The 26,096-nt window shown below is 44.1% G+C and overlaps 1 protein-coding gene across 1 annotated transcript; it reads right to left on the minus strand.

The window, feature by feature from the left end:
- Positions 1 to 945: 945 nt before the first annotated feature.
- slc22a17 (solute carrier family 22 member 17) lies at positions 946 to 24,597 on the minus strand. Its single transcript, XM_061713539.1, is given in 10 exon segments — positions 946 to 2,634; positions 6,506 to 6,617; positions 7,190 to 7,413; positions 7,575 to 7,680; positions 9,286 to 9,410; positions 9,822 to 9,987; positions 13,164 to 13,318; positions 15,025 to 15,128; positions 24,102 to 24,461; positions 24,463 to 24,597. Coding segments are annotated over 10 exon segments (1,749 nt in total). The 5' UTR covers positions 24,583 to 24,597; the 3' UTR covers positions 946 to 2,357.
- Between the last annotated feature and the right edge of the window lie 1,499 nt (positions 24,598 to 26,096).

The raw sequence follows: 26,096 nt of genomic DNA on the forward strand, positions 1-26,096 counted from the left end.
GTTAGGCGATTATTGATGATTATTGGTGATTGTTAGGCGATTATTGGTGATTATTGGTGATTATTGGTGATTATTGGTGATTATTGGTGATTATTGGTGGCCTCTGAGGCGACTTGGTGGTCAGCAGTGTTGCTGGTTCAGTCCCGGTGGGGGTCTTTCTGTGTGGCCTTTGCATGTCCTCCCTGTGCCTATCAAAAGACACCGTCTTGAAGACTGTTGTCAAATAAAAAAATGTCTTTTCAAACTTGCGTTCAATTGTACATCATATTAATTGTACATCATTCAGGCTTAAGTCAACTGATAAAACATGACTCTGAAAGCTCTAAATCTGAGCAGAGTGGAGCATCTTCCACCCTTAGATTGTTTATTCAGACATGTATGAAATCCCCTGGAAATATTTCAACATCAATTAACCTTTGGGAGTGCGACACACTGAAGGTCAAGTAAAACTGAGCGTGGGAAAAAAATGGAAGATGAATTAAATCTACGTGAAGAATCTGACACAAACACCGTGAAGACCTGGAATGAGGAGAAAGGACAAAAACAACCGACAGACTCAGGATAAACACGTCTGGGAGAGGAAAAGGATGGCCCATGGAAGCAGAGGATGGAGAGGAGAAAGTAAGGAGAGACGGGGAAAACAACAAGGTTTCATGTTTTCACACAGTAAACACTCATTTGTTGTTTACTAGAGTTTTATTTAGCGTCAGATCCAGCTAGAGTTAACCGCATCACGCTCATCGTTGAACGTCAGTGTTTGTCAGACATAATAATACTCAAGGCAAGGTCGTACTATCAGCGTATAAGTGTTAGACTGGTTGAGTGCAACATACAGAGGGAATTTAAATAAAAGAAACAGGTCTACCGCACGCCTTCGGCGTGGAGAGGAAATTGTCTTTCTTCTTCGCAGAGATGAGTGATTAACCCTCGTCTCCCGCCTCGTTCACGCACCAGAGAAAACATGAGGACCAACACGTATCCTCACACGCTACCGTACACGCTCACACTGACGTGTGGTTGGGGTTTTAAAAACAAACAAACAGGAGGAATCAGTGGTTCACCTGGAGCTCTGGAGCCCTCGTCAGCTCCCGTGCACGGAGCGCGCTCATCGGGCCCTTCAGTCCAGCATCCACACACATTCAGCTAAAACACGAGCCGTCAGGCTCTGGCACATGAGCCAAGTCGTCGTCTATGCTTGCACGCTAACTTATTCATACCCGTCTCTCGTCCTCCAGCTGGCGCCGGCCTTCTGCAGAGGTATTGAGGATACATACGCTTCTGAGGACTTACAGGAAGAATAAAAACAAGCCCTTCACTGCCTCCAAACGCAGACGGGAGCCCTGTGATGATTAACAGCTTCAGTTAATCCATCAGTGACATCAGAGTGGAAAGTTTGTGTCAAACGCCATTTCTAGCCTAATACTGGATGATTCCAGGCCTCAGGATAACTTATAAGTGATTCTGCGTCGTAGTGACATAAATAAGGGATAAATATTGCCGGCTCCAGGCCACATTCAGTAACTGGATTTAACCAGCTCTCTAATCTTCTGATCCAAATATTCATACCAGCTTGAGCCATAAAACTGTCCCTTCTGACGTCCATCTACCCACCTGTAACTTTAAAAAACAAGAGATTTAAAGTGCTCTGCGCCGCCTCCTAACTGCATAGCATACTGTTCTGTGACGTTTCAGCCGCAGAGTCTGCTCTAAATACGATTCAGACAACCAAAGAAGTGAAAGAAATCAAGTATTTACAACTGTTGACCCCCCAAAATGACCCTTAAAAATCTCCCAGGTGTCCAGGAGCTGCAGTCCTCCGTTGGTGGGACGGTTCTTCTGCTTTTCAACGAACATCACAGTGAGTCGTACAAGACTTCGTACATCTCTGAGCACTTAACCGTGTCGCTGCATGCAGCCAACGCAGAAGAATGATGATTGGCTAATGCTCTTGGAGGGTTGTGGTCTGGACAATAGACGGGGAGGATGGAGGAAGGCGTGCAGCAGTGTTTGCTGGTGTCTCATATCGGAGGAGAGGAGGAGGAGGAAGGGGGGGGGGGCTACCCGCTACTAAAGATGAGGACAGGTCGTGAATTCAGAAGCACCTTAACACAAATCTAAATGGCAGGAATCAGACGGGTGTGAAGCCGGCGGCTCCCCCCGCCCGCCGGCGTCTGGAATGACTAGAGGATGATATGTTAGGAAGCCTACAGTCACCGTCATCGCCGTCTTTGACCTGCCGCAGCCCTTTTCTCTCCCTTCGTCCCTCAGAGTCTCTGTATTGCTTCGTCTCTCCTCCTCGGCGTGAGCGTGGCGTGTGTGGATGTCTGAAGGCCGTCCCTTCCACCGCCGGGGTCCCTTTAGGTCTCCGGGTTGGGCGTGGCCAGCAGCGGCACGTTGTCCCGCCTCCGGCGGCCCAGCGGCGGGCGGCGGTACTGCTCCCCGTCGGTCAGCGTCTGCGGCAGCGGCTTCCTCTTGCTCTCGGGCAGCAGCAGGATGGACAGCACGGCCAGCAGGGCCAGCGAGGAGTAGATCACGTGGTGCAGGAAGTAGCCGTAGTGGTTCCGCAGGTCCATGATCGGGGAGCTGAGGCGGCCCACGCAGCCCAGGGCCAGCACGGCGCCGACGCCGCTGCCCCTGCACACACACATAACCTCACATTCATTATCTCACCCCGGACTGGTCTCCAGGGTCTCTGGAAAGATCCTAGAGACAACTTCTGTTGTAAAAGACACTAATTACAGTGGGGCAAACAAGTGTTTAGTCAGACACCAGTTGTGCAAGTTCTCCCAGTTAAAAAGATTAGAGAGGTCTGTAATTTTCATCATAGGTGTATCTCAACTATGAGGGACAAAATGTAAAAAAAATCCAGAAAATCACATTGTAGGATTTTTAAAGAATGTATTTGCTAATTAAAGTGGAAAATAAGTATTTGGTCAATAACAAAAGTTTTAGTTTAGTTTAGTTTATTTTGTTTTGGTCATTTACATTTTAAGATGTTTGCATATACACACTGTATATGTATACACACAGGTATAAATATATATATTGTATATACCGTAGATGACCAAATAGTCGCCCGCGCGCAAATACGCGCCTGTGCTCTAATAGCCGAGCCCATTTGGCATAATAAACGCCGGTTCAATTAAACGCCCGGGCGACTACCGGTAATAACCTGGTAATAACACTGTATTTGCATTGTATTGTGTACAGTATCGTTCATACTGCTCTGATCAGCTCCGTGTGTGCCCACCCGATCAAAGGTTATGGGGATTCTTTATTATTTATAATTTTATTTTTTTATATATTAAAATCCCAAAATATCTGTACCGTTTCTGATTGGGTGTGTGCACTGCGAATCATTTTTAGACACAACAAAGAACGCGTACCACAAAAGTTGTGTCTTGGCGGAGGAACCCGGCGTCCCAACAAAATGAGAAGAGAAAAAAGAGGTTTTCTGAAGAGCAGACAGCGCACACACAGAAGGCGGATTTATGGTTCCGCGTTACACCAACGCAGAGCCTACGGTGCAGGGTACGCGGCGACCCGCACCGTACGTGGAAATGCGCTCTTTTTTTTTGCTATTAAAACATGATTTGTAATGTGAATTTGCAAAACTTAAACTACAAATAATAGTTTTTGACGTAACATCAGAGATTGTGCATGCTCTCGGGAGCTCGTCGTGAGGTGTTGTGTTGTGTACAGTGTGTACAATTTTAGTTCCAGTGGTACTATGGTGATCTCATATGTTCTTTGTAAGTAATGGTCTGGTGCTGCTCATTGCAAAAATAAATTGTAGCCTGGTGCAAATACCCGCCTGGTTCTTATAAACGCCTGGGGTCCAAGTGGATTTAGCATATTAAACGCCCGGGCTACTAAATGGTCATCTACGGTATGTACACATTTCCTTTTTTTTTTTTTTTTTGACCAAAAAGGTATAGGCTGAAGCCTCATGGCTTATTTTGCCTATCCTTTTCAACAAAAGGCAGACTTCAGAAACAAAAAGATACTAATAGAAAGAAAACGAAACGAACGAACAAAACAAAGAAAATGAACAAAGAAGAGAAGAAAATAAATGTGGTCACTCACGATTGAGGACAGCTTCAGGAGGAAAGTTGCATAATTTAGAAAGTTTAATATGAAGATAATTTATAATAGTGTTCTATATTTATCTATTATTTTAGATTTATAATTTTTTTTTAATTTGTAAATTGAGCTACTTTTTTTTAGTTCCTCATCCAGGCGGTTCCATAGTTTCACCCCTTCGACACTGATACACCTTGACATTTTTTTTGTTCTTGGCCATTTCCATTCAAAAATGCCATAGCCCCTTAGGTTGTGCCTGCTTTCCCTCACCTGGAAGAACTCCAGGACACAATGTGGGAGCATCTGGTTGTGTGCCTTGTACATTGTTATTGCTGTCTTGAATTTGATTAAATCGTATAATTTTATGGTGTTTGACCGGATGAAAAGTGGATTTGTTGGATGAAAAGTGGAAAGTTCATCTCAATACTTTGTTATATACCCTTTGTTGGCAATGACAGAGGTCAAATGTTTTCTGTAAGTCTTCACTAGGTTTTCACACACTGTTCCTCCGTGCAGATCTCCTCTAGAGCAGTGATGTTTCTGGGCTGTCGCTGGGCAACACGGACTTCCAACTCCCTCCAAAGATTTTCTATGGGGTTGAGATCTGGAGACTGGCTAGGCCACTCCAGGACCTTGAAATGTTTCTTAGGAAGCCACTCCTTCGTTGCCCGGGCGATGTGTTTGGATCATTGTCATGCTGAAAGACCCAGCCACGTTTCATCTTCAATGCCCTGCTGATGAAGGAGGTTTTCACTCAAAATCCCATCATATGTGATGTTTCCACCTCCATGCTTCACAGTAGGTTTGGTGTTGTTTGGATGCAACTCAGATTTCTTTCTCCTCCGAACACGACAAGTTTGGTTTCTACCAAAAATTGTTTTATCTGACCATATAACATTCTCCCAATCCTCTTCTGCATCATCCAAATGTTCTCTAGCAAACTTCAGACGGGCCTGGACATGTACTGGCTTAAGCCAGTACAAGCACTGCAGGATCTGAGTCCCTGATCGTAGTGTGTTACTGATGGTTCCTTTGTTACTTTGGTCCCAGCTCTCTGCAGGTCATTCACTAGGTCCCCCGTGTGGTTCTGGGATCTTTACTCACCGTTCTTGATCATTTTTCCCCCACAGGGTGAGATCTTGGAGCCCCAGATGGAGGGAGATTATCAGTGTCTTGTATTTCTTCCATTTTCTAATAATTGCTCCCACAGTTGATTTCTTCACACCAAGCTGCTTACCTATTGCAGATTCAGTCTCCCCAGCCTGGTGCAGGTCTACAATTTAGTTTTATCACGTCCTTTGACAGCTCTTTGGTCTTGGGCATAGTGGAGTTTGGAGTGTGACTGTTTGAGGTTGTGGACAGGTGTCTTTTATACTGATAACCAGTTAAAACAGGTGTCTTTTATACTGATAACTAGTTAAAACAGGTGCCATTAATACAGGTAACGAGTGGAGGACAGAGGAGCCTCTTAAAGAAGAAGTTACAGGTCTGTGAAAGCCAGAAATCTTGCTTGTTTTTAGGTGACCAAATACTTATTTTACCGATAAATTTACCAATTAATTCAGGAAAATATCCTACAATGTGATTTCCTAGATTCTTTCCCTCCATTCTGTCTCTCATAGTTGAAGTTACCTATGATGAAAATTACAGGCCTCTCTCATCTTTTTAGGTGGGAGAACTTGCATAATTGGTGGCTGACTAAATACCGTTTTGCCCCACTGTAAATAAAATTGAATTTAATTGAATTCATGTGTTACTTTAGTCTATTTAAAACTGACTCTGTCACTGAAAACGTTGTAAATGTGCATGAAAGAAGTCATGTTAGGCGGTTTTAATGCTACCAAACTGAGGCTGAGGCTGAGGCTGAAAAGCATGATTCAAGGCAAAGCTTGGTGGTGCACCGGCCCCCACGGGCGCCCCCTCCTGCCCCAGCGCCCGTATTACAGCACATAACCCAGTACTAGGAGGGTATGACGTCAGCAGGTGGCAGTGCTGGAACCTCACCAGTGTTCTCATACTGGTTATAAAGTAGCTTTGACATCTGATTTCTCCCCTGGAAAAACCAAACATCATCAGGGACAACTGTTTCAGTCCCTGTCTTTGCGATTGCAGTGCATATTTTGGGAGTCACTGGTGTAAATCACACTATTCTGACCCCTTATTTCGTTTAAATATGAACAAATGTGAAGTACTTGTAAAATTTTAAGAGTAATTCTATTTAATCAGGTTTTTTTCATCCTCTCTGATATTTTCTTCCTCATTATTAATACATACTAATGGAAATCTCCTCCCCTTCCTCTGGACTTGCTGCATTTTTCATGTTCTTATTAGTTCTCTCATCTTTCATGTGGACTTCAGTCCGTTTCTACTTCTCTATACTGTTCTGTGTTTCTGTGTAACGAACTCTGGATACTGGTGTTACCTGATGATGGTGGGCATGATCTCTGCCGTGAAGAGGATGCAGATGGAGGCCGTGGCTTGGGAGGAGAAGAGACCCAGCACTGAGAAAACCGTGATGGCCGTCTCACTGAGATCTAACGGGGACAAACATAAGTGGTTATGCATCACCGAGTTTCCCCGGATCCAGACTGATACTATCTTCTAGCTAAAAAACCCTGATTCAACCTGTAAATTACCCCCCCGCCAGCCTTCGGTGCACGGTTTATTCCCAGTGCCTGACAGCTTTGACTTTGGTGTCCCCGCAGTGTCCTACATAAACGGGGAGCAGTGCTCCTGGTCGGCCACCAGGGGGAGACCAAGATCCACGCAACTGGGACTCGAGTTTGTGGAAAAAAACAATGACACGTAGGTCGGAGTTTGTCTGTGGGAAGAGCTGACCGGTTTAGTCGACATCATAATGCACGAGACATGGATTCAATGTGACACATGACGGTTTAACATCAGAAAACTAACTCAAATGTGTATTCACTGCGGCTGGGATTAAAGGAAACGAGACTTTAACCTCATTGAATCATTTATGGTGACATACAGAGAGACTCTGTCCACCTTGTTGGGGAAATCTATTAATAGCTCTCTCTGTCTGAGTCTGGATCTACGTGTAGAAACCTCCCCAAAGGTCCCTGCTGCCGGCTGAAGCCCCACTTACACTCCATGAGTCCCAGGAGGATCAGCGAGGCCAGGCCCGTCATCGTCATGGACAACAGGAGGATGCCGCGGCGGCCGCACCGGTCCACGGTCGCCCAAAGCGACAGCCAGGCGCAGCCTCCGGCGCACACAGACAGGAGGTACGTCCAGTAGAAGCTGGGGGCCGTGCCTCTGACGTCACCTCGGAAAGAGCTGTAGCAGTGACTAATGCCGTGAGAGATGAATCTGAGGGAGGAAGGGCAGAGGGGACGGAGAGTGAGAGAACACGAAGGGTTTAAATAGAAAACACCAGGGTAAGGTGGATTCCAGGAGGAAATAAGAGCTCACACCAGCATCACGTCGGTAAACAAAGCGCTGTGCAAACATGAGGAAGTGGGAGGACTTACGAGGTGAAGCCGAGCACACACATGTTCTTCCAGATGTTCCTGCTGTGGAAGAGCTCTGGGAAGGACAGGTGGGGCCGTGAGGACGGGGCTGCCTCTGATTCCAGCTCTGCCGCAGACAAACAGACACTCAGTCTTCAGCTCACACACTCAGACGGGTGTTTTGTTATTGTTTACCAGCTCCTTGTCAACTAAGTGCTGCCGTCTTTACACCGCGCACGTGAAGAGACTCCTACTTGGATATTAAACACGGCTTTTACTGATTAGACTTCACCGGATGTTTAAATGTTAGTCTACGAGGATCATTTAAGTCAGTGTCTCCCAACCTGAGATCTCCCAACCCAGAGATCTCTGGGGGGGGAGCGAAACTTTGTCTGCTTTGAGGATATGCAGGTGTAAAAATTATATTTGCACATGTTAAATAAATAAAAAAAATCATAATAACACACCTAATGGAATATGTAATCCAAGTCTGAATAAACCCACTTAGAAATATATTTTGGTCATTTTATAATTTTTTTTTATCAGGATAAAAACTTAAAAACGTATTATTATATCATCATATAACATTTAATCATACTACTACTCCGACAGGTTGTTAAAGGAAAAATGTTTAAAAAAAATTTGCTCTCAATTAAAATAGACATTTTTCAGAAATATTTGTATGTCCTTGCAATTATTTTTTGTGTGTATTTTATACATTGGTGACACAAAAGGAAGGTGAGAAAAACAAAGTACAGGGTAAACCAAAGAGAAATGTATCAAAAAAACATAATTAACTAATTAATTTTTTCAATTAAAGGTTTGTAACGAATAACTTTACTCTTTTGCTGCTAGTACGTACGGGTCGGGGGGGCCCGGCTGGTCTTAGACACAAGTAGGGGCGGAACAAGGAAAAAAGGTTGGGAACCGCTGATTTAAGTAGTTTTCTACCACATTTCTTCCTGGAAGACGACAAATAACACGCAAAAGTGTTGAAAAAGCCTTCATTTCTGCATTCCACTTGAAAGCGATTGACTTATGGACTTCAAATGAACTACAGGACGAGATTGGATGAATTATGATTTAAGAGAAGCTAATGTCGTTGATCTTACAGACGCTTAAATGGACCAACCAACACCACTGCAGCATCTCTTATGATACAGGCAGATATAATCAAATAATCAAAGTAAGTGTGTCGAACCACGAGGTTTCCATCGTCCTGATGTGTTCTTAACTTATCTCCCTTTTGTAGAGTAGATTTACTAAATAAATGATGATAACTCTGATAAAATGTATTCAAATCTTCCTGTCAAACAAAAAAGAACAAAACATCACCTATTAAAGTTATAAATCATTAACTTCTCATAGCTACAAGATGTGATTGTGAACTGATGAGACATTTAAAAAGAAAAAAAGGTAATAGAGGTGCTCCCTGTCCAATATTTGGTAAATAAGGGGATACGAGTTAATTTCCCAGTTAAAAACACCAGGACTGATCCAAACTGCTACGGAGCTGGATTGTTTCGGGTTTTCACTCCTCACGATCCAGGAAGTAGATTTGCACGCAAACATCTGCAGAGGCCAGTTAACGCCCCGCTCCGGTTTTACTCTCCTTCATTTTAACTCCACTCCCACGTGGGGACAAGCCGCCTTCATAACCCTGCATGACAGCGGCCGCACGGCTCCGGCCGAGAGGTCGCTGCTCCTGCTTCCAGACGCTCACCGGACGCACCTGTGAAGCTCTCGTCATCCCTCACGTCTCTGGTGGAGTTCCTCCTCTCGCTGAAGGCGTTCATGTCTGCAGATCGCTCCGACAGCAGGAGCCAGCGGGGAGACTCTGGGAACACCCCGGGAATGCTGCAGGAAAGGAAAAGCACGAACAACCTTTACCCAGAGTCGTATTTATGAAAAGGAATCAAGATTTTGCTGTTCGAGTCCAGATTTGTTATTTCGGCGTGAAGAATAAACATTCTGGGTCACAAAGTAGCAGCTTTCTTTAATCCTTTCTTATTAAAACCGCAGTTCACTGCTGGTAATCTTGCTATAATCACTTTTAATTTGGATTTTGAGACAGAGGTGTGGTCCAGCCGTGCAGCAGCGATCAGGACAAAGTAGTCCTAATGCTTCCTAGCGTGAGCAAAGAGGCTCAATGTGACGAGTGGATCAATACAATCTGACAAAGCCCTCTGGCAGCCAGCTGGCATCAGCTCCCTTCTTTCTGGAGCGATAAATACATAAAAGAATGGAAATGTGGAGGCGTGTGCGTACCCGTAGCTGAGGAACAGCGTGAGAGGAGCGGCCCCGGCTCCCAGCAGACCCCTCCAGGACTGGCAGCCCAGCGCCACGGCCAGCAGCAGCAGCTCTCCCGACACCGTCGTCAGCCCCGCCAGCATCGTCACCACCAGGCGGAGAGCCGGCTCGCACAGCTCCAGACCTGCAGGACCCACACCACAGCAGCTGTCACCAATGATGCACCCGTCCTCCATAACAACCTCTCCTGATCAATCTGTACTGATCAGTATCTCCTGATCAATCTCTACTGATCAATCTATACTGATCAGTATCTCCTGATCAATCTGTACTGATCAACCTCTCCTGATCAATCTGTACTGATCAGTATCTCCTGATCAATCTCTACTGATCAATCTATACTGATCAGTATCTCCTGATCAATCTGTACTGATCAACCTCTCCTGATCAATCTGTACTGATCAGTATCTCCTGATCAATCTCTACTGATCAATCTATACTGATCAGTATCTCCTGATCAATCTGTACTGATCAACCTCTCCTGATCAATCTGTACTGATCAGTATCTCCTGATCAACCTCTCCTGATCAATCTATACTGATCAGTATCTCCTGATCAATCTGTACTGATCAACCTCTCCTGATCAATCTGTACTGATCAGTATCTCCTGATCAACCTCTCCTGATCAATCTGTACTGATCAGTATCTACTGATCAATCTCTACTGATCAATCTATACTGATCAGTATCTCCGGATCAATCTCTACTGATCAACCTCTACTGATCACTATCTCCTAATCAATCCTGATCAACCCAGAGAGGATTTGTAATCTACGTGGTCTGTTTTCACGTCAGCACATTATTTGCACCAATAACCATTTTAACAAATTCAAATGTATGAAATAAGATAAAAGTGACAAATTTAATATCAATTTTATCTGAACTCCTGGAATGAAGTGCAACAACTTTATGAGGCTGAGCGACGTCTCAGTCTGTGCTGGACGATCAGGACGATCAGGACGATCGATCAGGACGACCGGGACACGTGACCGAAACACATTTGTTCATCTGAGCAGAACGAGAGACGGACGCCGTGGCTCTACGGTGCAAAAGTCGACACGTGACTCAACTCTGGCGTTTGATCAAACATACTCTATACAGAAGATAGCGCGTTACCGTTACTGCCAATGGTATGAAATGGTATACTCTTCCTGTCTCCTAAGTGGGCCTGCTCGCCCCTCGTTTTGGAACATACAACACTAGATACAGTACAACTTTAATATTTGCGCCTTTTTTTGCCGCTCGTTTTTTTTTATCTGCTACCTTTTATCTGCCGCCTTCTATCTGCTCTGCTTTATCTGATATCAACCCAGTACAAGATCATCGGATCAGTCTAATATTTTTTTTCCCTTCCAAAAAGACTTCAATAATAACAATAACAGTATTATTAAGCAAAGAAGCAATTTTTATTTTAAACTTTATATAACTTTATTTAAACTTCATTTTATCCGATGGGAAAACGATGTTGGCAGTTCTGCAGTGACCGACGACTGAGCAGAGCTATGTATTATTATTATATTATATTATATTATTAGCTATGAGAGCCAAATCTCACAAGAGTGTTGCTCAGACAGAGACAGGTGTCAAACAAAGTTCATTTTCTCCTAATCTGTCGGTCTCAAAATCGACATCTTGGTGTCAGAATGTTCAGAAGGTTTGTGGCTTTTGAAAAATGTTACCCATGTTTACTTAAGTTACTATGGGGCGAAGGAATAGGTAATAATCTGTGCTCACGTTCACTTTTCCCACAGGACTCAATAGACTCAGGACCTGCTGTTAGTCTCCTAAAGGGGCGGGGCAGTGGGGAAACCTACGTGACACAGATACAGGAAACCCAACCGTAGTGGGCTGTCTCGTTTATAGAACATCTCTGGTTTGATGTGTCGATCAAAGCATCCACTTCTGCTCCCCCTGAGGTTCACCGCTAACCACCGCTAACCACCGCTAACACTGCTAACCACCGAGAACATGAGCGGAAACCTGGCTCTGTAAACCACCAGCACGAGGGCGTCTCACTCAGGTAACTGACACACATTCATCCCCTTCAGAGCCTTTCAGTTAGGGCTGAAACGATTCCTCGAATAATTCGAGTAATTCGATTACAAAAAATGATCGAGGAATTTTCTCTGCCTCGAGGAATCGTTTAATTTTGCAGCTCAAAGCAGGTATTTAACCCGGACTATGTTTAATGCGGCACAACGCGCTGACGCAGCGCACGTAAAGGAAGAAGAAAGAGGCGGATATGTTTGGTTTTAGTAACATGCCATGCTCAGGCATAGATATATTATATATCTATGTGCTCAGACAGTCTGCAATGGCCCAGATGGGAGACACATGTAGCTCAGTGCTTAACTTTTATTTTCAATCCACTCTATATTCTTCTGGTCCGTTCTCCTATAAGTTCCCCCTCTAACCCGGTACATACATAGGTTCCTCTAAACATCTGTTCCCGCTACAGTTTTAACTAAAAGAAAAGGCAGAAAATGTCAGAAAAATAAAAACGTAATGAAGCTAACTGAGTAGTTTTCAATTTTAGCTCTGTAGTCATTCATGGATAAAACATCAAGCAGCACTGGTGCCTAATGTGCTCCAATACAGCAGGTCTCATCATTTTATTTTGAACACTGCCAAAACTCAAAATCTTATACTTTAACTTAAAACTTAACTAGAACTTAAAATGTGCTTGACACAAATGAAAGTTCAATTGAAACACGTGGGAAAAACACTTAATCTTTTAAGTGATGTGTGTTATCAGGTGTAATGGCATTTTTAGGTTAGAAATAAGAACATTTCTTGGTAAGATCCTTAGTTATTTGAGTGACGGCAGTGAATTTGGTCAACTGATGTAAGTTCAGGGTTTTTAAATGCACAGCAATGAACCTACTGGATTATATAATTGTCTTAGTAGTCTTAGTGATGTCAATTAACATCTAACATTGTATTTATATTTATAATTGCTCTTTAACTAAACAAAAATATGTTTTATCCGATTACTCGATTAATCGATGGAATTTTCAGTAGAATACTCGATTACTAAAATATTCGATAGCAGCAGCCCTACTTTCAGTCGCCCTGCAGTCGTAATGTTTGACGCGTGTTTGAGTGTTACGACTCACTGCTGCGACCAGGAAAAGCACAGGAAGTGTTAAATCCAGAACCATTACATTCAGTCCCTGTGAGAGTTTGCAAAGATCCCGGTCGAGACTCCAACTACAAATGATGCACCATGAAAATCAAAAATAACGAGACCCGCGGGACCCGTTCTTTTAACAGCAACAGAACACAAACAAGAGATACTCACGTGAGATGTACAGAGTGAGATAGACGCCGGCGCTGGCAGCAGCCAGGCAGAAGCGCATGACGATGAAGATGGAGGCGTACGGAGACACACACACCAGCACCCCGAACACCACCGACAGGGTCAGGGAGGTCAGCAGGGTCTTGGACCGGCCCAGCCTGCAGGAAACAGAGGTGCCGGGTTAACCTGACACCTGAACCGGAACAAGAGCACTATCGCTTTTAACGTACAAGCAGCAACTCCCACGCTTAGACACAAACACAGAGCCAGAAAAATGTTCACACTTTAGAGTTCAAAACTTCTTTCAGCTTTCACAGCTCTGACTACTCCTAAAATGAGATTTGAAATCAGATTTCTTTTTTAATGCGTGTGCAGTAGGGTTATCCCGATCAGGATTTTTTAACTCCCGATCCGATCCCGAACACTTGAGTTTGAGTATCAGCTGATCACTTTTTTTGGCTCCCGATACATTTCCGATACTTTTTCCCGATCAGATACATTTTGGCAATGAATTTAAAAAAAAAAAAAAAAGAAAAAAAAGGACTAAAACTCAAATGATCCCAAGTTTCTTTTATTGTCCATTGGAGAACGACATGGACATATATTTCAACAAAGCTCATCAGCTCTGGTGCCACAAAATGTAAAAACATGAAATTGTAAACTAAAACAAAAAGTGCAGAATAGTGCAATCACAAAAATCAATAAATTTAACTTCAAAAGAGGTAGTTGAATGACATCCAGTCAAACTCACAAACACAAGAAAATTAAAATACTGGCTTAACCTTAGTGCAACATTCTGAATGGCATGAAATGAATAGCAGCAGCTTAATGAACATGAACATATATAACATTTCACAATTCAAACATGTAAACCATGTTAGTTTCGCTTATTTCGGGCGGAAGTGACGTTAAATGCAACGATATATAAAACGATTTCATATATATTAAAAACATTAATAACTAGGTGTGTCCCGATACTTTTTTGGCCGATACCGATGTTTTGAAAATGATCGATCGGGACAACACTAGTGTGCAGACACTACATTGAAATAAATGATCTTCATTTATTAACACAAACTGTCAAAAAGCAAAACTTTGGTCAGAAATATTGGCTGAAATTCCAAGTGCATCTACTAAACCGTTGAAGTGTCAGGGATACGTGATCAATAACGGCCATAAATCAGCAGGAAGATCAGCCAGCTCCAGCTGCGTGGGGCGCAGCGGCTTTCTGCATTTCCCTGCACGCAGCATCTTCCTTGTCCCCCAGAGGCAGCATTAACTCACTAGTCTTAACTAACAGACGCTATGCTCAATAGCTCAGCAAATTAATGAGGGCTGTTAGCTGATTAAACTGGCAGCATCTCCCCCCTCAAAACTGCAGATTCACAGACCGGCGCAGCGATGTTTGGCTGGCGAGCCCGAGGTCCTGAGACCCGGAGAACGAGGCTGGGAGGCCGGTCTCCGTCCTGGCTGCTGGTGTTAAACTGCTCTTGTCTTCGTTGGGTAAACAGCCGTTTGTCTCTCACACAAAGACGGCTTTCTGCGATGGAGAGCGTTATGAAATGCCATTTGGCTTCTCTCCACCAACAGGCGCACTAAATCGAGAGCTAATTGCATTGTGAGGTCTGTGGCGTGGCGTTGCTCGTGCGCGTACTTGCCTCTGTGTGTCATGGAGGAGTAAAACACTTTAACCTGATAACGGAAGGGGAGAAAAACGAGGGAGGAAGAAATTGGATTCAACACCATGGATGTCTGTTGCCACAAATGAACCTATTACTGAAACCTATCCAGCGTCTTTGAGGTCGTCTGCAGCGTGTTTGTGTGTGTGTGTGTGTGTGCGTGTGCGTGTGTGTGTGTGTGTTACCTGTCCGCTGCGTAGCCGAAGCCCAGACAGCCCGTCAGGATTCCCAGGATGAAACACACCTCCTCCACCGGGACCAGCCAGTACTGAGCACACACCAGGTCCCACTGGACACAAACACACAAAGACAGAGACCGTCACCACGTCAGCCTCGCAGGAGTGTGTATCTATGATCCAGGGGCCGGATTCACCAATATGTTCTTAAGAACCATCTTAAGAAATGTCTTAAGATCTAAAATTAAGAAGTTCATAAGAAAGTTCTTAAGTGCAATATCTCAATATTTTCTTAAGAACCGTTTCTTACGAATTTCTTATTTTTCCTACTTAAGAACTTCTTAAAGTATGGTTGTATCCGAAATGGCATACTAAGTGCTACATGCTACATACTGCATCAGTATGTACTGTATACTGCATACTAAATGAAGGATTCAGTACGCCTGTACATCAGAGCCGTCACAATTTTAATAAATGTATTAAAATGAACGTATCAGTCTATTGAATTTCATTTCATTTTATTTTATTAAGCTACATATGTTTGTTTTTCTATTTAGTGCACCTCTACGTACTTGGTATACAAAATTATATATATTATTCATTTCATTCAGGCTTACCTTTTCACAGAAGACATTTTAAGACAGGTCAAGGTTGTCTTAAAGGTATTGTGACATCATATTTAACATGCTTTTAACACTATTAAAAGTCTTGGCCAACATCCCTCAAATGTGTCTAAAAGAGTGTAACAAGAAAAACTTCACTCTAGTACTCTTTTCCTGGCTTTTTATTACAGTGTTTTTTTGCGCCGTGAAAAATGCTTCCTTTCCCCCCTTTCCTGTCAATCATTGCGCCGCTCCTCCTCCAAACCTCCTCCTCCTCCAGCCATACGCTCACAGCGGCGGCGGAGAGAGCCGGGAGCGACAGGCGAAGCATGCACGGAAAAGCACAGCAAACAATCATAAAAATAAAGGCATGCAAGCAGCACTGTCCCCTTATCTTAAGTCCAGTCAGTGGCCGCGGGTCTTCTTAGCAGTTTTCCTCCGGTGATTAGAACAGAGGGGGCTCTAAACAGCTCCGTGTTAAGCCTCATTTATGGTTCCGCGTTAAATCGACGCAGAACCTACGCCGTAGGGTTCAGCGTATGGTGCGCGTCGCCGCGTAACCCTACGCCGTAGGCTCTGCGTCGGTGTAACGCGGAACCATAAATCAGCCTTTATGGTGCGCTGGAGAGGAGAGGAGACAGGGAGCTGGGTGGAGGGGGCGGTGATTTAGCGGATCGTTACGTAACGATCCGCCACCAAACCACATGCGCCGTTTTTGCATAGTTATGCGGAAAATCCCAGAAAGCATACAATACACTGAATGTTAAAAGTTCGTTGTTTTTTGGGTGTAATTGATTTCAAAGACACCCAACAAAACACAAAAAATCAAGAAAAATGTGTTTTTCATGTCACAATCCCTTTAAGTCCAGTCAGTGGCCGCGGGTCTTCTTAGCAGTTCTCCTCCGGTGATTAGAACAAAAGAGGCTGTAAACAGCTCCGTCTTAAGCCTCATTTATGGTTCCGCGTTAAATCGACGCAGAGCCTACGCCGTAGGGTTCAGCGTATGGTGCGCGTCGCCGCGTAACCCTACGCCGTAGGCTCTGCGTCGGTGTAACGCGGAACCATAAATCAGCCTTTATGGTGCACTGGAGAGGAGAGGAGGCAGGGAGCTGGGTGGAGGGGGCGGTGATTTAGCGGATCTATACGTAACGACCCGCCACCAAACCACATGCGCCGTTTTTGCATAGTTATGCGGAAAATCCCAGAAAGCACACAATACACTGAATGTTAAAAGTTCGTTGTTTTTTGGGTGTAATTGATGTCAAGACACCCAACAAAACACAAAAAATCAAGAAAAATGTGTTTTTCATGTCACAATCCCTTTAAAGTTAAGAAAAAAGTCAAGAACAAATTTGAGAACCTTTATTTCAAGAATACCATTTATTCTTAAGTTTTTTCTTAGGAAGAAACTTAAGAAGGAAGTTGAGAAAATACTTAAGAGCTTTTTTGGAGAATATGACTTCTTCTCTTTTTTCTTCTTAAGACAGAACTTAAGAAAAAAATGACACTTTTTTTCTTAAGAATGTTTTGTAAATCCAGCCCCAGATATTTCTGAAACAAAATCATGAACACATACAGGTACAGGACAAGAGGGGACACTAGAAAACAAACAGACAAAAAAAACAGTAGAAAACAACAAAGTCAATGTTTTTGATCAGATTTCTTCTTCTATGTGGGCGTGTATGTGGGCGTGTGTGTTTATGTATGCGTGCACGTGTGTGGTGTGTATGAGGATGATGGTTTTCTAGAACAGTGGTTCTCCACTGGTCCGGGTTCGGGGCCCGCCATCCCTTCATCCCTCCATCCCTCCTTCATCACAAGCCGGGATCCAAATCAAAGACAATTTTCTAGTTCTCAAATTCATTGAAAAGGTAGTGGAGCTTAAGCCTCAGATTGTAGAGGAATAACAGTGTTTTCACGTACAAACGTGAAATAAAAAAGTGCAACTGAAAAATATTTCCAAAAATATGTGGCTTTAGCTGAGCGTCCACTAATCAAATTAAATTAAATTAACAAATACAGTAGCAGTGAAGTTATTCAGTCGTTAATCAAGCTTCAAACAGGAAGCTGATGTGACAATCAAAACATCTCAACAGCCACTTCTAACAGACTCAGGTGGGGTTTTCCTGCAAATACTGTACATGAAAAAATAGGGAAGTATATCCAAAAAGGCTGAAAATGATGTAGGTTTCCCTGAGAACTTTAGCATCATCTAAAGGCACAGGGCCACTGAAAACAGGTCTGTGACCCATTTCTGGGTCCAGACCCACCAGCTGAGAATCACTGCTCTGGAAGGATGGTTATTTTAGGAGAGAGACAGCAGCCAAAACAATAAATGAAGCTAAATAAATAAATAAGATTAATAAACTAAATAAATAAAAAAGGAAAAATTATTGGAAAAAAAAAGGGTTTAAAAGAGGAAGTCATTAATGCAGGAAGAAATGAGAGAGAAATGGATGAGGGGGGAGAGAAGAGAAGAAGAGAAGAGAGAACAAAGGGAAAAAACAAACAAACAAGCAAAGAGAGAGCTGCTCCAGATCATTTAAGCAGCTACTAATCCACTAACTGCTCAGATTCAGGAGCCAAAGAGGTAACGTTTACAGAAGAAGAAGAACTGATGTGCAGAAGTCCAGCAGCTCTCAGGCCCATCAGGGCCAGAGCTACATCCTGTATGACGGCTCTGACAGGCTGCAGGACAGTGGATGTTACGGTAATTATTATGGACTATTAGCAACATTGTGAGTGATTCCCAGTAAGAGGAGCCGACGCTGACGTGCGTTTATGTCGTGCACTATGAGACAGAAGCCCGAGTGACTGTTCAACGCAGCGCCACAGGGAAAGTGGGCTCATCACTTAGAGAAATAAGAGATCAGAGTTTTTAATCACATCAAGCTGGTTTACAGCTGAGCTCTGTTGGCACGGCAGTCTGAAGAGTAAAACAACGGCCTCCATGGAGGTGGAGTTATAACATTGCATAAGTGGAATCCTTGCGGTGGCGCGTGAAGGCCTGTCATGTCGTATCAGATGTCAGCGGGCCGGCGAGGGCCGGCGCACGGCGCTCAGGCGGGTGGAATGTTCTGGGAATGAGCACAAACCAGTGCTGAAACCCACCAGACTGGTTTGGTGAAACCACCATCGTCAATGTTCATGCTAACAACCTCACAACTATCACTCCAGCATGGGCGGTGGCTCAGCGCAGCGACAGGAATGCTGGGAGAAGTTTTGTGGCAGCTTGGCTCTATTTGCACTGGGGATGGGGGAAGTTCTCCATCATAATCGATAGTTTCACTATTTCACCGGCATCGAGACATGAAACAGGGTTAGCCTCTGATGACGTGACAGGATTCATCGATCAGAGCCAGATCTTAACGTCCTCTTGTCCGAACATCCTGCCACGTCCAAGTGAAGCCTGTGTTTTCTCAGCTAGAGCTGAATGTGAGCACTTAGTGTGCTTTTACACGCTGAATGCTGGGTAGTATGTAAGTATCCTCAGCTCGCTGCGGCGACGGCGTGGGAGGAGTACCAGGAAGCTGTCCTGATACCACAGAATGGAGGGATGGAGGGATGGAGGGATGGAGGGATGGAGGGATGGAGCGGCTCCCACATCAGTGGGTGCAGAAATAAAACCACACCCACTAGGGCTGGGGATCGATTCAAATGTCAAGAATCGATTCGATTCTGATTCTTAAGATTCAGAATCGATTATCAAGATTTGATTCGGTCTGATTCGATTCGATTCCGATATTGATTTGGGTTAGTGTTATTAAAACTGTTTTTTGAGCTGTTGCATGAATTATATGACTGTAGTTATGCAAAATATTACTACTAGTATTATATTGAGATTAAACAGTAAGTATTGTCAGCTAATGATGCTGTAAGGACCAATCAGCTCCCAGAATGCTGATAGAACTGCTTTCAGAAACATCATGTGGGTCAGAATTACCAAACAGATCCAGGACAAACAGAGACGGATGAAATCGGTTTTATTTTTTCCCACATTCCGTTTTTATTTGTTCCATTTTCGGTCTATTTTGGTTTTTAATTTTTGAGCATTTGGTTTTTAGCATTTTTTGCAAATGTAACCCCAAGACAGTATATAAAGTAATGAAATATAGACAATTTATGCAATTATAACCTTATAACCTAACACTTTAATGTTTTCATACCTTTAAACATATTTAAAGGAAAAAACATGGCACCAGTTATTCTCGTGTCCAACAAAACATTCCTTTTTTGGGGATAAATAAAAAAATAACCAAAAGTTGTTAAAAAAAATAATACATAAATAAATAAAAGAAAATAACCCCCCCCCCCCCCCCAAAAAAAAAGAAAATCGATCTTTAGACATATGAATTGATTTTTAGGAATTAATATGAGAATCGATTTAGAATTGGGAAATCGATTTTTTCAACGCAGGCCTAACACCCACGGAGGTCAGACGATGAGCAGCCTGGTGAAGAACTGAGCGTTTAGGAGACGAGTCGGACGATCCTGATGTGAGAAGGTTCTGGGGAGCGTCTCCTTCACACGACCCCCCACGACAGGTGGTCTGGAGGTGGTTTCCCTGTTTATCACACATGGATCCGTAGAGGGGGGTGCTGCCAGAACCATATGAGCAGGAATGAAGAAACAAAAGCTCCTCTAACTCCGTGCGTTTTCTTTTCATTCACGTCTGTGCAGCATCCCTCCTTCTGTCGCAGAGGTAATCCGGTTAGGTGGGGGCGGGAAGCTCTGATCTCAGACACATTTCCCTTTTCTCTTCCTCTGAGCTCTGGTGGGTCAACGCAGCGACGCGAGTTAAAGGATGAATAAATAAAGGAGTAAAAAGTAAGAATAAACGTGAATGAGGCCTGGCAGCCCGCTGAGTGGAGCCGGGTAGGACTGGTGTGGATGAAGACGAGTCTCTGCAGGCCACGTCAACACACAAACGTAGAGAGCTGTTTCTTGTCAGATACTTAAATTAACCATAATTAACCCCCCTCCCCCCTCTCTCCTGCCACCCTGTGACCCAACGTTGTGTTAAACAGAAGGAACCCCCCGTCTCAACCTAAACTGCTCCTAATTTCTTTACAGCATTTATTAGATAAAGACGTCACATGTCGGAGTGGTTATCTAGGTTTCCGTCTGCCCCGTCCGAGTCTCCGGTTACGACAGCATGACTCGCTTGTTTGAGATGTTACATAAGACCTCAGAGGAGTTTACTTTCCTTTTCACTGAGCAGGTGAACACGACACTCCCTCCTTTCTTTACCTCCGTCACCTCAGGCACGTTTCTATTGGTGCTGTAAGAAACTACGACTCAGTGTGTGTGTGTGTGGCTGAACTGGACCGACGTGACGTGTAAACCTGGTCATGTGTGGAACAATAAGAGAGGGATCAACCTCCGACCCGTTTCTCATGTGAACAACTATAAACATCAATTATGCTGGTTGTTTCTGATGTTTCTGTTGGAAAAAGGTCTGAGGAAGTCACTGAATCTGTCGTGTTTGAATATTATAATCACCAGAAGAAGAGGAGGAGTTTACACAACAACCTTAGTCCCAAAACAAGTTAAAAACAGGGGAAACCAGCAGATCTGTGGCGTTACCAGGACATGTTCACTACTGCTGGATGAGTGGAAACCCGCCGCAGCCTGGGACGTAACGAGGTTATCTCATTTAGCTGCTCAAAGTCAACACACACAAAAAAAACAGCTTTTTCCCCAAAGACATAACCGCCCTGAACAAAACGTGAATGTCTTCATTACTGTTTTTTACCGTGCAATACTTCTATCTGTGCAATATTCCACTACATGTGTAACTAAATACTTTCATCTGTAAATAGAATCTCACTATTCAAATGCACCTTAACCTCTTTTATATTTTTTATATTATTTATATTTCTTATATTCTTATATTTCTTAATGTTTGCACTATTGTTTCTTATTTGTCTTGCACTGGAGAGGTGATGCTGCTTTCAATCTCACTGTACCAGGTACTAGGAATGGGCGATATTTTACCGTTCACGATAAACCGTCAAAAAAATTCCCCACGGTAAGAATTTGTATCTCGCGGTAAAAACGATAAATTCCTGTTGGTGACGTTTTTGTTTACAGTTTTTCACAGTTGCTAATACCCAAAAAGCAAAAATTTGGCACAATTTGCACAACCTTCACTTCATGTACCAATTGCTCGACCCAAGTTGGCACTACTTCACACTCCCTTATCTGCATTAGAGTCTGACTTTCCTTCTTTACACTCTGATGTCAATTACAAATCACCTTGCTGTCAAAACACTACACACAATTTTCGGTTGTTGCACACAGTTCTCAAGTAAAATCTCAAAGCATCAAACTACAACACACAAATATTCAAATCTCTAAACTTTCAGGTCTGTTGAGCAATTTTCAATCAGGACTGCAGTATAAAAACACCGCAATGGAGGTGAATGAGTACATTTTCATTGATGAGGTTGGGTTCAACCTCGTGAAGAAGAGGCGCCGGGGCAGAAATGTCATTGGCCAGCGGGCCATTGTTGAGGTCCCCGGCCAGCGTGGTGGCAACATCACGATGTATCATCATGGCATCATCCACCATCATGCCCACCTAGGGGCCTATAATACTGCCCGTCTCCTTGCCTTCCTGGACGGCCTGCATGACCTGCTAATACCACCTGGTCGGATGGATGTCCCACATCGGATCCATTATATTGTCATCTGGGACAATGTCAGTTTCCATAGGGCTGCTCTAGTGCGTGGGTGGTTCCAGGACCACCCACGCTTTTCCACTATATTTCTTCCACCTTACTCTCCCTTCCTTAATCCAATAGAGGAATTCTTTTCAGCATGGAGGTGGAAGGTGTATGAACGGAACCCACAGGGCCGGGTCCCACTGCTCCAGGCCAGGGAGGAGGCTTGTGGCGACGTAAGTGTGGAGGCCTGTCAGGGCTTCATTCGCCACTCAAGGCGATTCTTCCAACGCTGCCTAGACAGGGAGCACATTGCCTGTGATGTCGATGAGGCCCTCTGGCCTGACAGGAACCGGAGGCATGATGGCTAATTTTTTTTTGTGAGGGGGGGTTACTGTACTGTACTGTACTGTTCTGTGTGTGCTAAAATTAAACTTTTTTTGGTTGCATATTTGTGTGCTGTTTTATGTTTGACTATACAAAAGTAGGCCTACAGACATTTTACAAAAGGAGAAAAAGCACATTTTCCAAAGTCATTGTCATTCATATGGTGTGTTCTGTTTCTATAATTGTGTTTTCAGTTTTGCACCTAAGTGTGCTGTAAATGCTTGGAAGTGTGTAGACAAATGCTTAGTTGTGTGTACTCAATGAATGGTATGTGTGTGTCATTTGAAAAAATGGCTGTGTGTACCAAATGAAAACACGAGTTCCATTTTGTGAACAGGTAAGAGATTTGATGGCAAAGAGTCATCTTGCAAAGGGAGTGTCAGGTTTAGCATTTTGTGTGTGAGGTTTTCAGATCTGTGTGTTCAGTTTGAAAAAAGCTGTTATTGTTTTGAGAAATGGGTATTAACGATTGTGAAAAACTGTAAAACTGATTTATGGTTCTGTGTTAAATCCACGCACAACGTAGGAAGGAAGGAAGGAAGGAAGGAAGGAAGGAAGGAAGGAAGGAAGGAAGGAAGGAAGGAAGGAAGGAAGGAAGGAAGGAAGGAAGGAAAGGGGAGAAGGAAGGAGAGCAGGAGGAAAGAAGGAAGGAAGGAAATGAGCCTGAAAGAAAGAAAGAAAGAAAGAAAGAAAGAAAGAAAGAAAGAAAGAAAGAAAGAAAGAAAGAAAGAAAGAAAGAAAGAAAGAAAGAAAGAAAGAAAGAAAGAAAGAAAGAAAGAAAGAAAGAAAGAAAGAAAGAAAGAAAGAAAGAAAGAAAGAAAGAAAGAAAGAAAGAAATGAGCCAGAAAGAAAGAAATGAGCCAGAAAGAAAGAAAGGAAGATAAATTCCCATTTATGACGTTTTTGTGTAACAAACATGGCGGATATGAGAGCGAGATAGATTTATAGTTAAAAAGATGGAGTTGAATTGGTATTTTTTTATCGTCATTGTTATCGTTATCGGGATAAATGCCAGAAATTATCGTGATACATTTTTTAGTCCATACCGCCCATCCCTACCAGGTACATTGACAATAAAGTATTATTCTATTATTCTATTATTCTATTATTCTATCTACACACACACACGCACACGCACACGCACACGCACACGCACACGCACACACACACACACACACACACACACACACACACGCACACACACACACACACTGCCACCGGGGGGTTATTTGTCCGTCCTGAGTACAAACATGTGCAGCTGAGTCAAACTTGAGCGTTGCTCCTCAAAAGGCTGCGTGGTCAGCAAGACTCCGCCGCAGATGGAGAGTTCAGAAAAACACAGAGTTCAGCATTTCAGCACCAACATGCGGAGAAAGAGGAACCGGCCCCCGTGTGAGGTTTAGAACGACCGAGTGAGACGGAGCAGCTTTACCTCCGTGACGATGTTGTTCTTCAAGCCCTCCGTCACGTTGTAGTCCCAGCCGGCCTGGCAGTCCACCGCCGCCTGGCTGCCGTTGACGAACTGCTGGCACTGGGACGGGCCGCCGCCGGCACTGCCGGGCCCGGGCCGCCCCCCCTTCTCCCAGGGCAGCGAGGCGTTCAGCGCCTCGGGCGACGGCAGCGGGCCCGGCAGCCGGCAGTGGTGGCGGGGGGAGAGGGTGAGGAGGGGGTCGGAGGAGAGCAGGAAGGCCAGGAAGAGGTTGGGCAGGATGGAGAGAGCGATCAGCACCCGCTGCTTCTTCCTGCCCAGAGCCAGCACCATCACCTCCCCCGTGGGGGGCAGCGAGGGGGGGGGCGGGCAGCGAGGACGAGGACGGGGCGGGGGAGGAGGGCACCGGGGAGGAGGGCAGGGACGGCGGGGGGGCCGGGCACGGGGAGGGGGAGACCAGAGGGGGAGAGTCCGGGGATGTCATGGCTCCGGGGGGTGGGGGGGGCGGGCAGCTGTGTGGAAACAAGGATTACAGTTAGAACATTCACCAGGTAAATGCTGTTCACGTGTAAATACAAACATTCATGACAACTGAGATGTTGGGGCTCAAGTGGCCTTTAGTGGAAGTTGCACGTCAGGAGATCCAGGGGTCCAGGGGTCCAACAAGGAGCCAACAAGGACCGAGAACGAGACCAGACGCAACGAAAATGCTGTTCATGTGACGATAACGATAATTAAATATTTAATGCAATATCGTAGACGAATAAAAACGAGACTAAAATGTTTGATTACAAAATAAAAACTCTGCTAAAATGGGACTAATTTTCGTTGACCAAAACGAGATGAAATGTTCCAACAAAGATCCTTAATGTCCATGTTGTCAGTAGTTTCCTCTGCTTTAGTTCTGCTGGGTGACGTTAGTCCTCAATCCCAGTCGCTGCAGCGGGGAATCAGATCCAGAAGATGCAGCTGCAGAGTTAGAGGCTGATGCCGTTAACGCAGAGCTCTAGTTAACGTCAATTAAAAACAAAGTTACATAGAGAAACACGGGGATCTGCTCTGGGGCTGGAGAAGAAGAAGAAGATCCATCTTTGGATACACTTTCCTACATAGACGTGGAAAAGAAAACCCAATGTGTCGTCGAAAAAGATAAAGATGGGGAAATGCAGGAAAAATAAATATGTTGTAAACTCAAATTAGAGTCTTCTGTATCTGGAATGAATGTATTCTTGAGTCTATAAGGTAACAATTATGTAATAATAAGATAACCTTGTTTGAATTGTAAAATGGGTTTGGCTAAATACAATCTTTGACTAAAACTAGACTAAAATGGACAATTCTGACTAAAATGCTCAGACTTTTAGTCGACTGAAACTTGACACGACTAAAAGGAGTATGAACGTGACTAAAACTAATAAAAACTAAGATGATAGCTGAACCCAAAGACTAGACTAAAACTAAAAGTGAAACAGGCTGACAAAAACAACACTAGGTGCCAGGAACATTTACGAGTCTCTCTCGCAGCCTCCCATCCCGACTGATAAGATAAGTTACCTAGGTAAACCTCTGAGAGGCTCAAATCTGCCAAAGCAAAAAGTAATATCTCAGTAATTACTGGCTCTGATTGATGCAGATATCAGCCACCGTCAGGACGATCTGCCAGGATCCCAGACAGCTTCCTTCAGCGTCCATCACAGGCCACAATCAACCTAACATGCAACAACGTGCTCTTTTAAACATGTGTAATTATGTTTCTAGTTTCCTCCGCTGCAACATTCCTGATGCAACCTGACTGCAGCTTTCAACAGAGCTCCTCCGACTCCCCGCTGCCCTTTGCCCGAGTTTGGGCTGTCACTTTTTTAAAGGTTTACTTAGAAATAAGCGGGTGACATCAGGGCTGATGCCGCCCCGTGTGTTCACACAGCTGACCTAAAACACACACGCTAATGTGAACGTTCACCGCAGTCCTACCAAAGTAAAAACTGCACAGGCCCTGGG

This window comes from Cololabis saira, chromosome 22 (assembly GCF_033807715.1).
Source record: "Cololabis saira isolate AMF1-May2022 chromosome 22, fColSai1.1, whole genome shotgun sequence".
Lineage (NCBI taxonomy): Eukaryota > Metazoa > Chordata > Actinopteri > Beloniformes > Belonidae > Cololabis > Cololabis saira.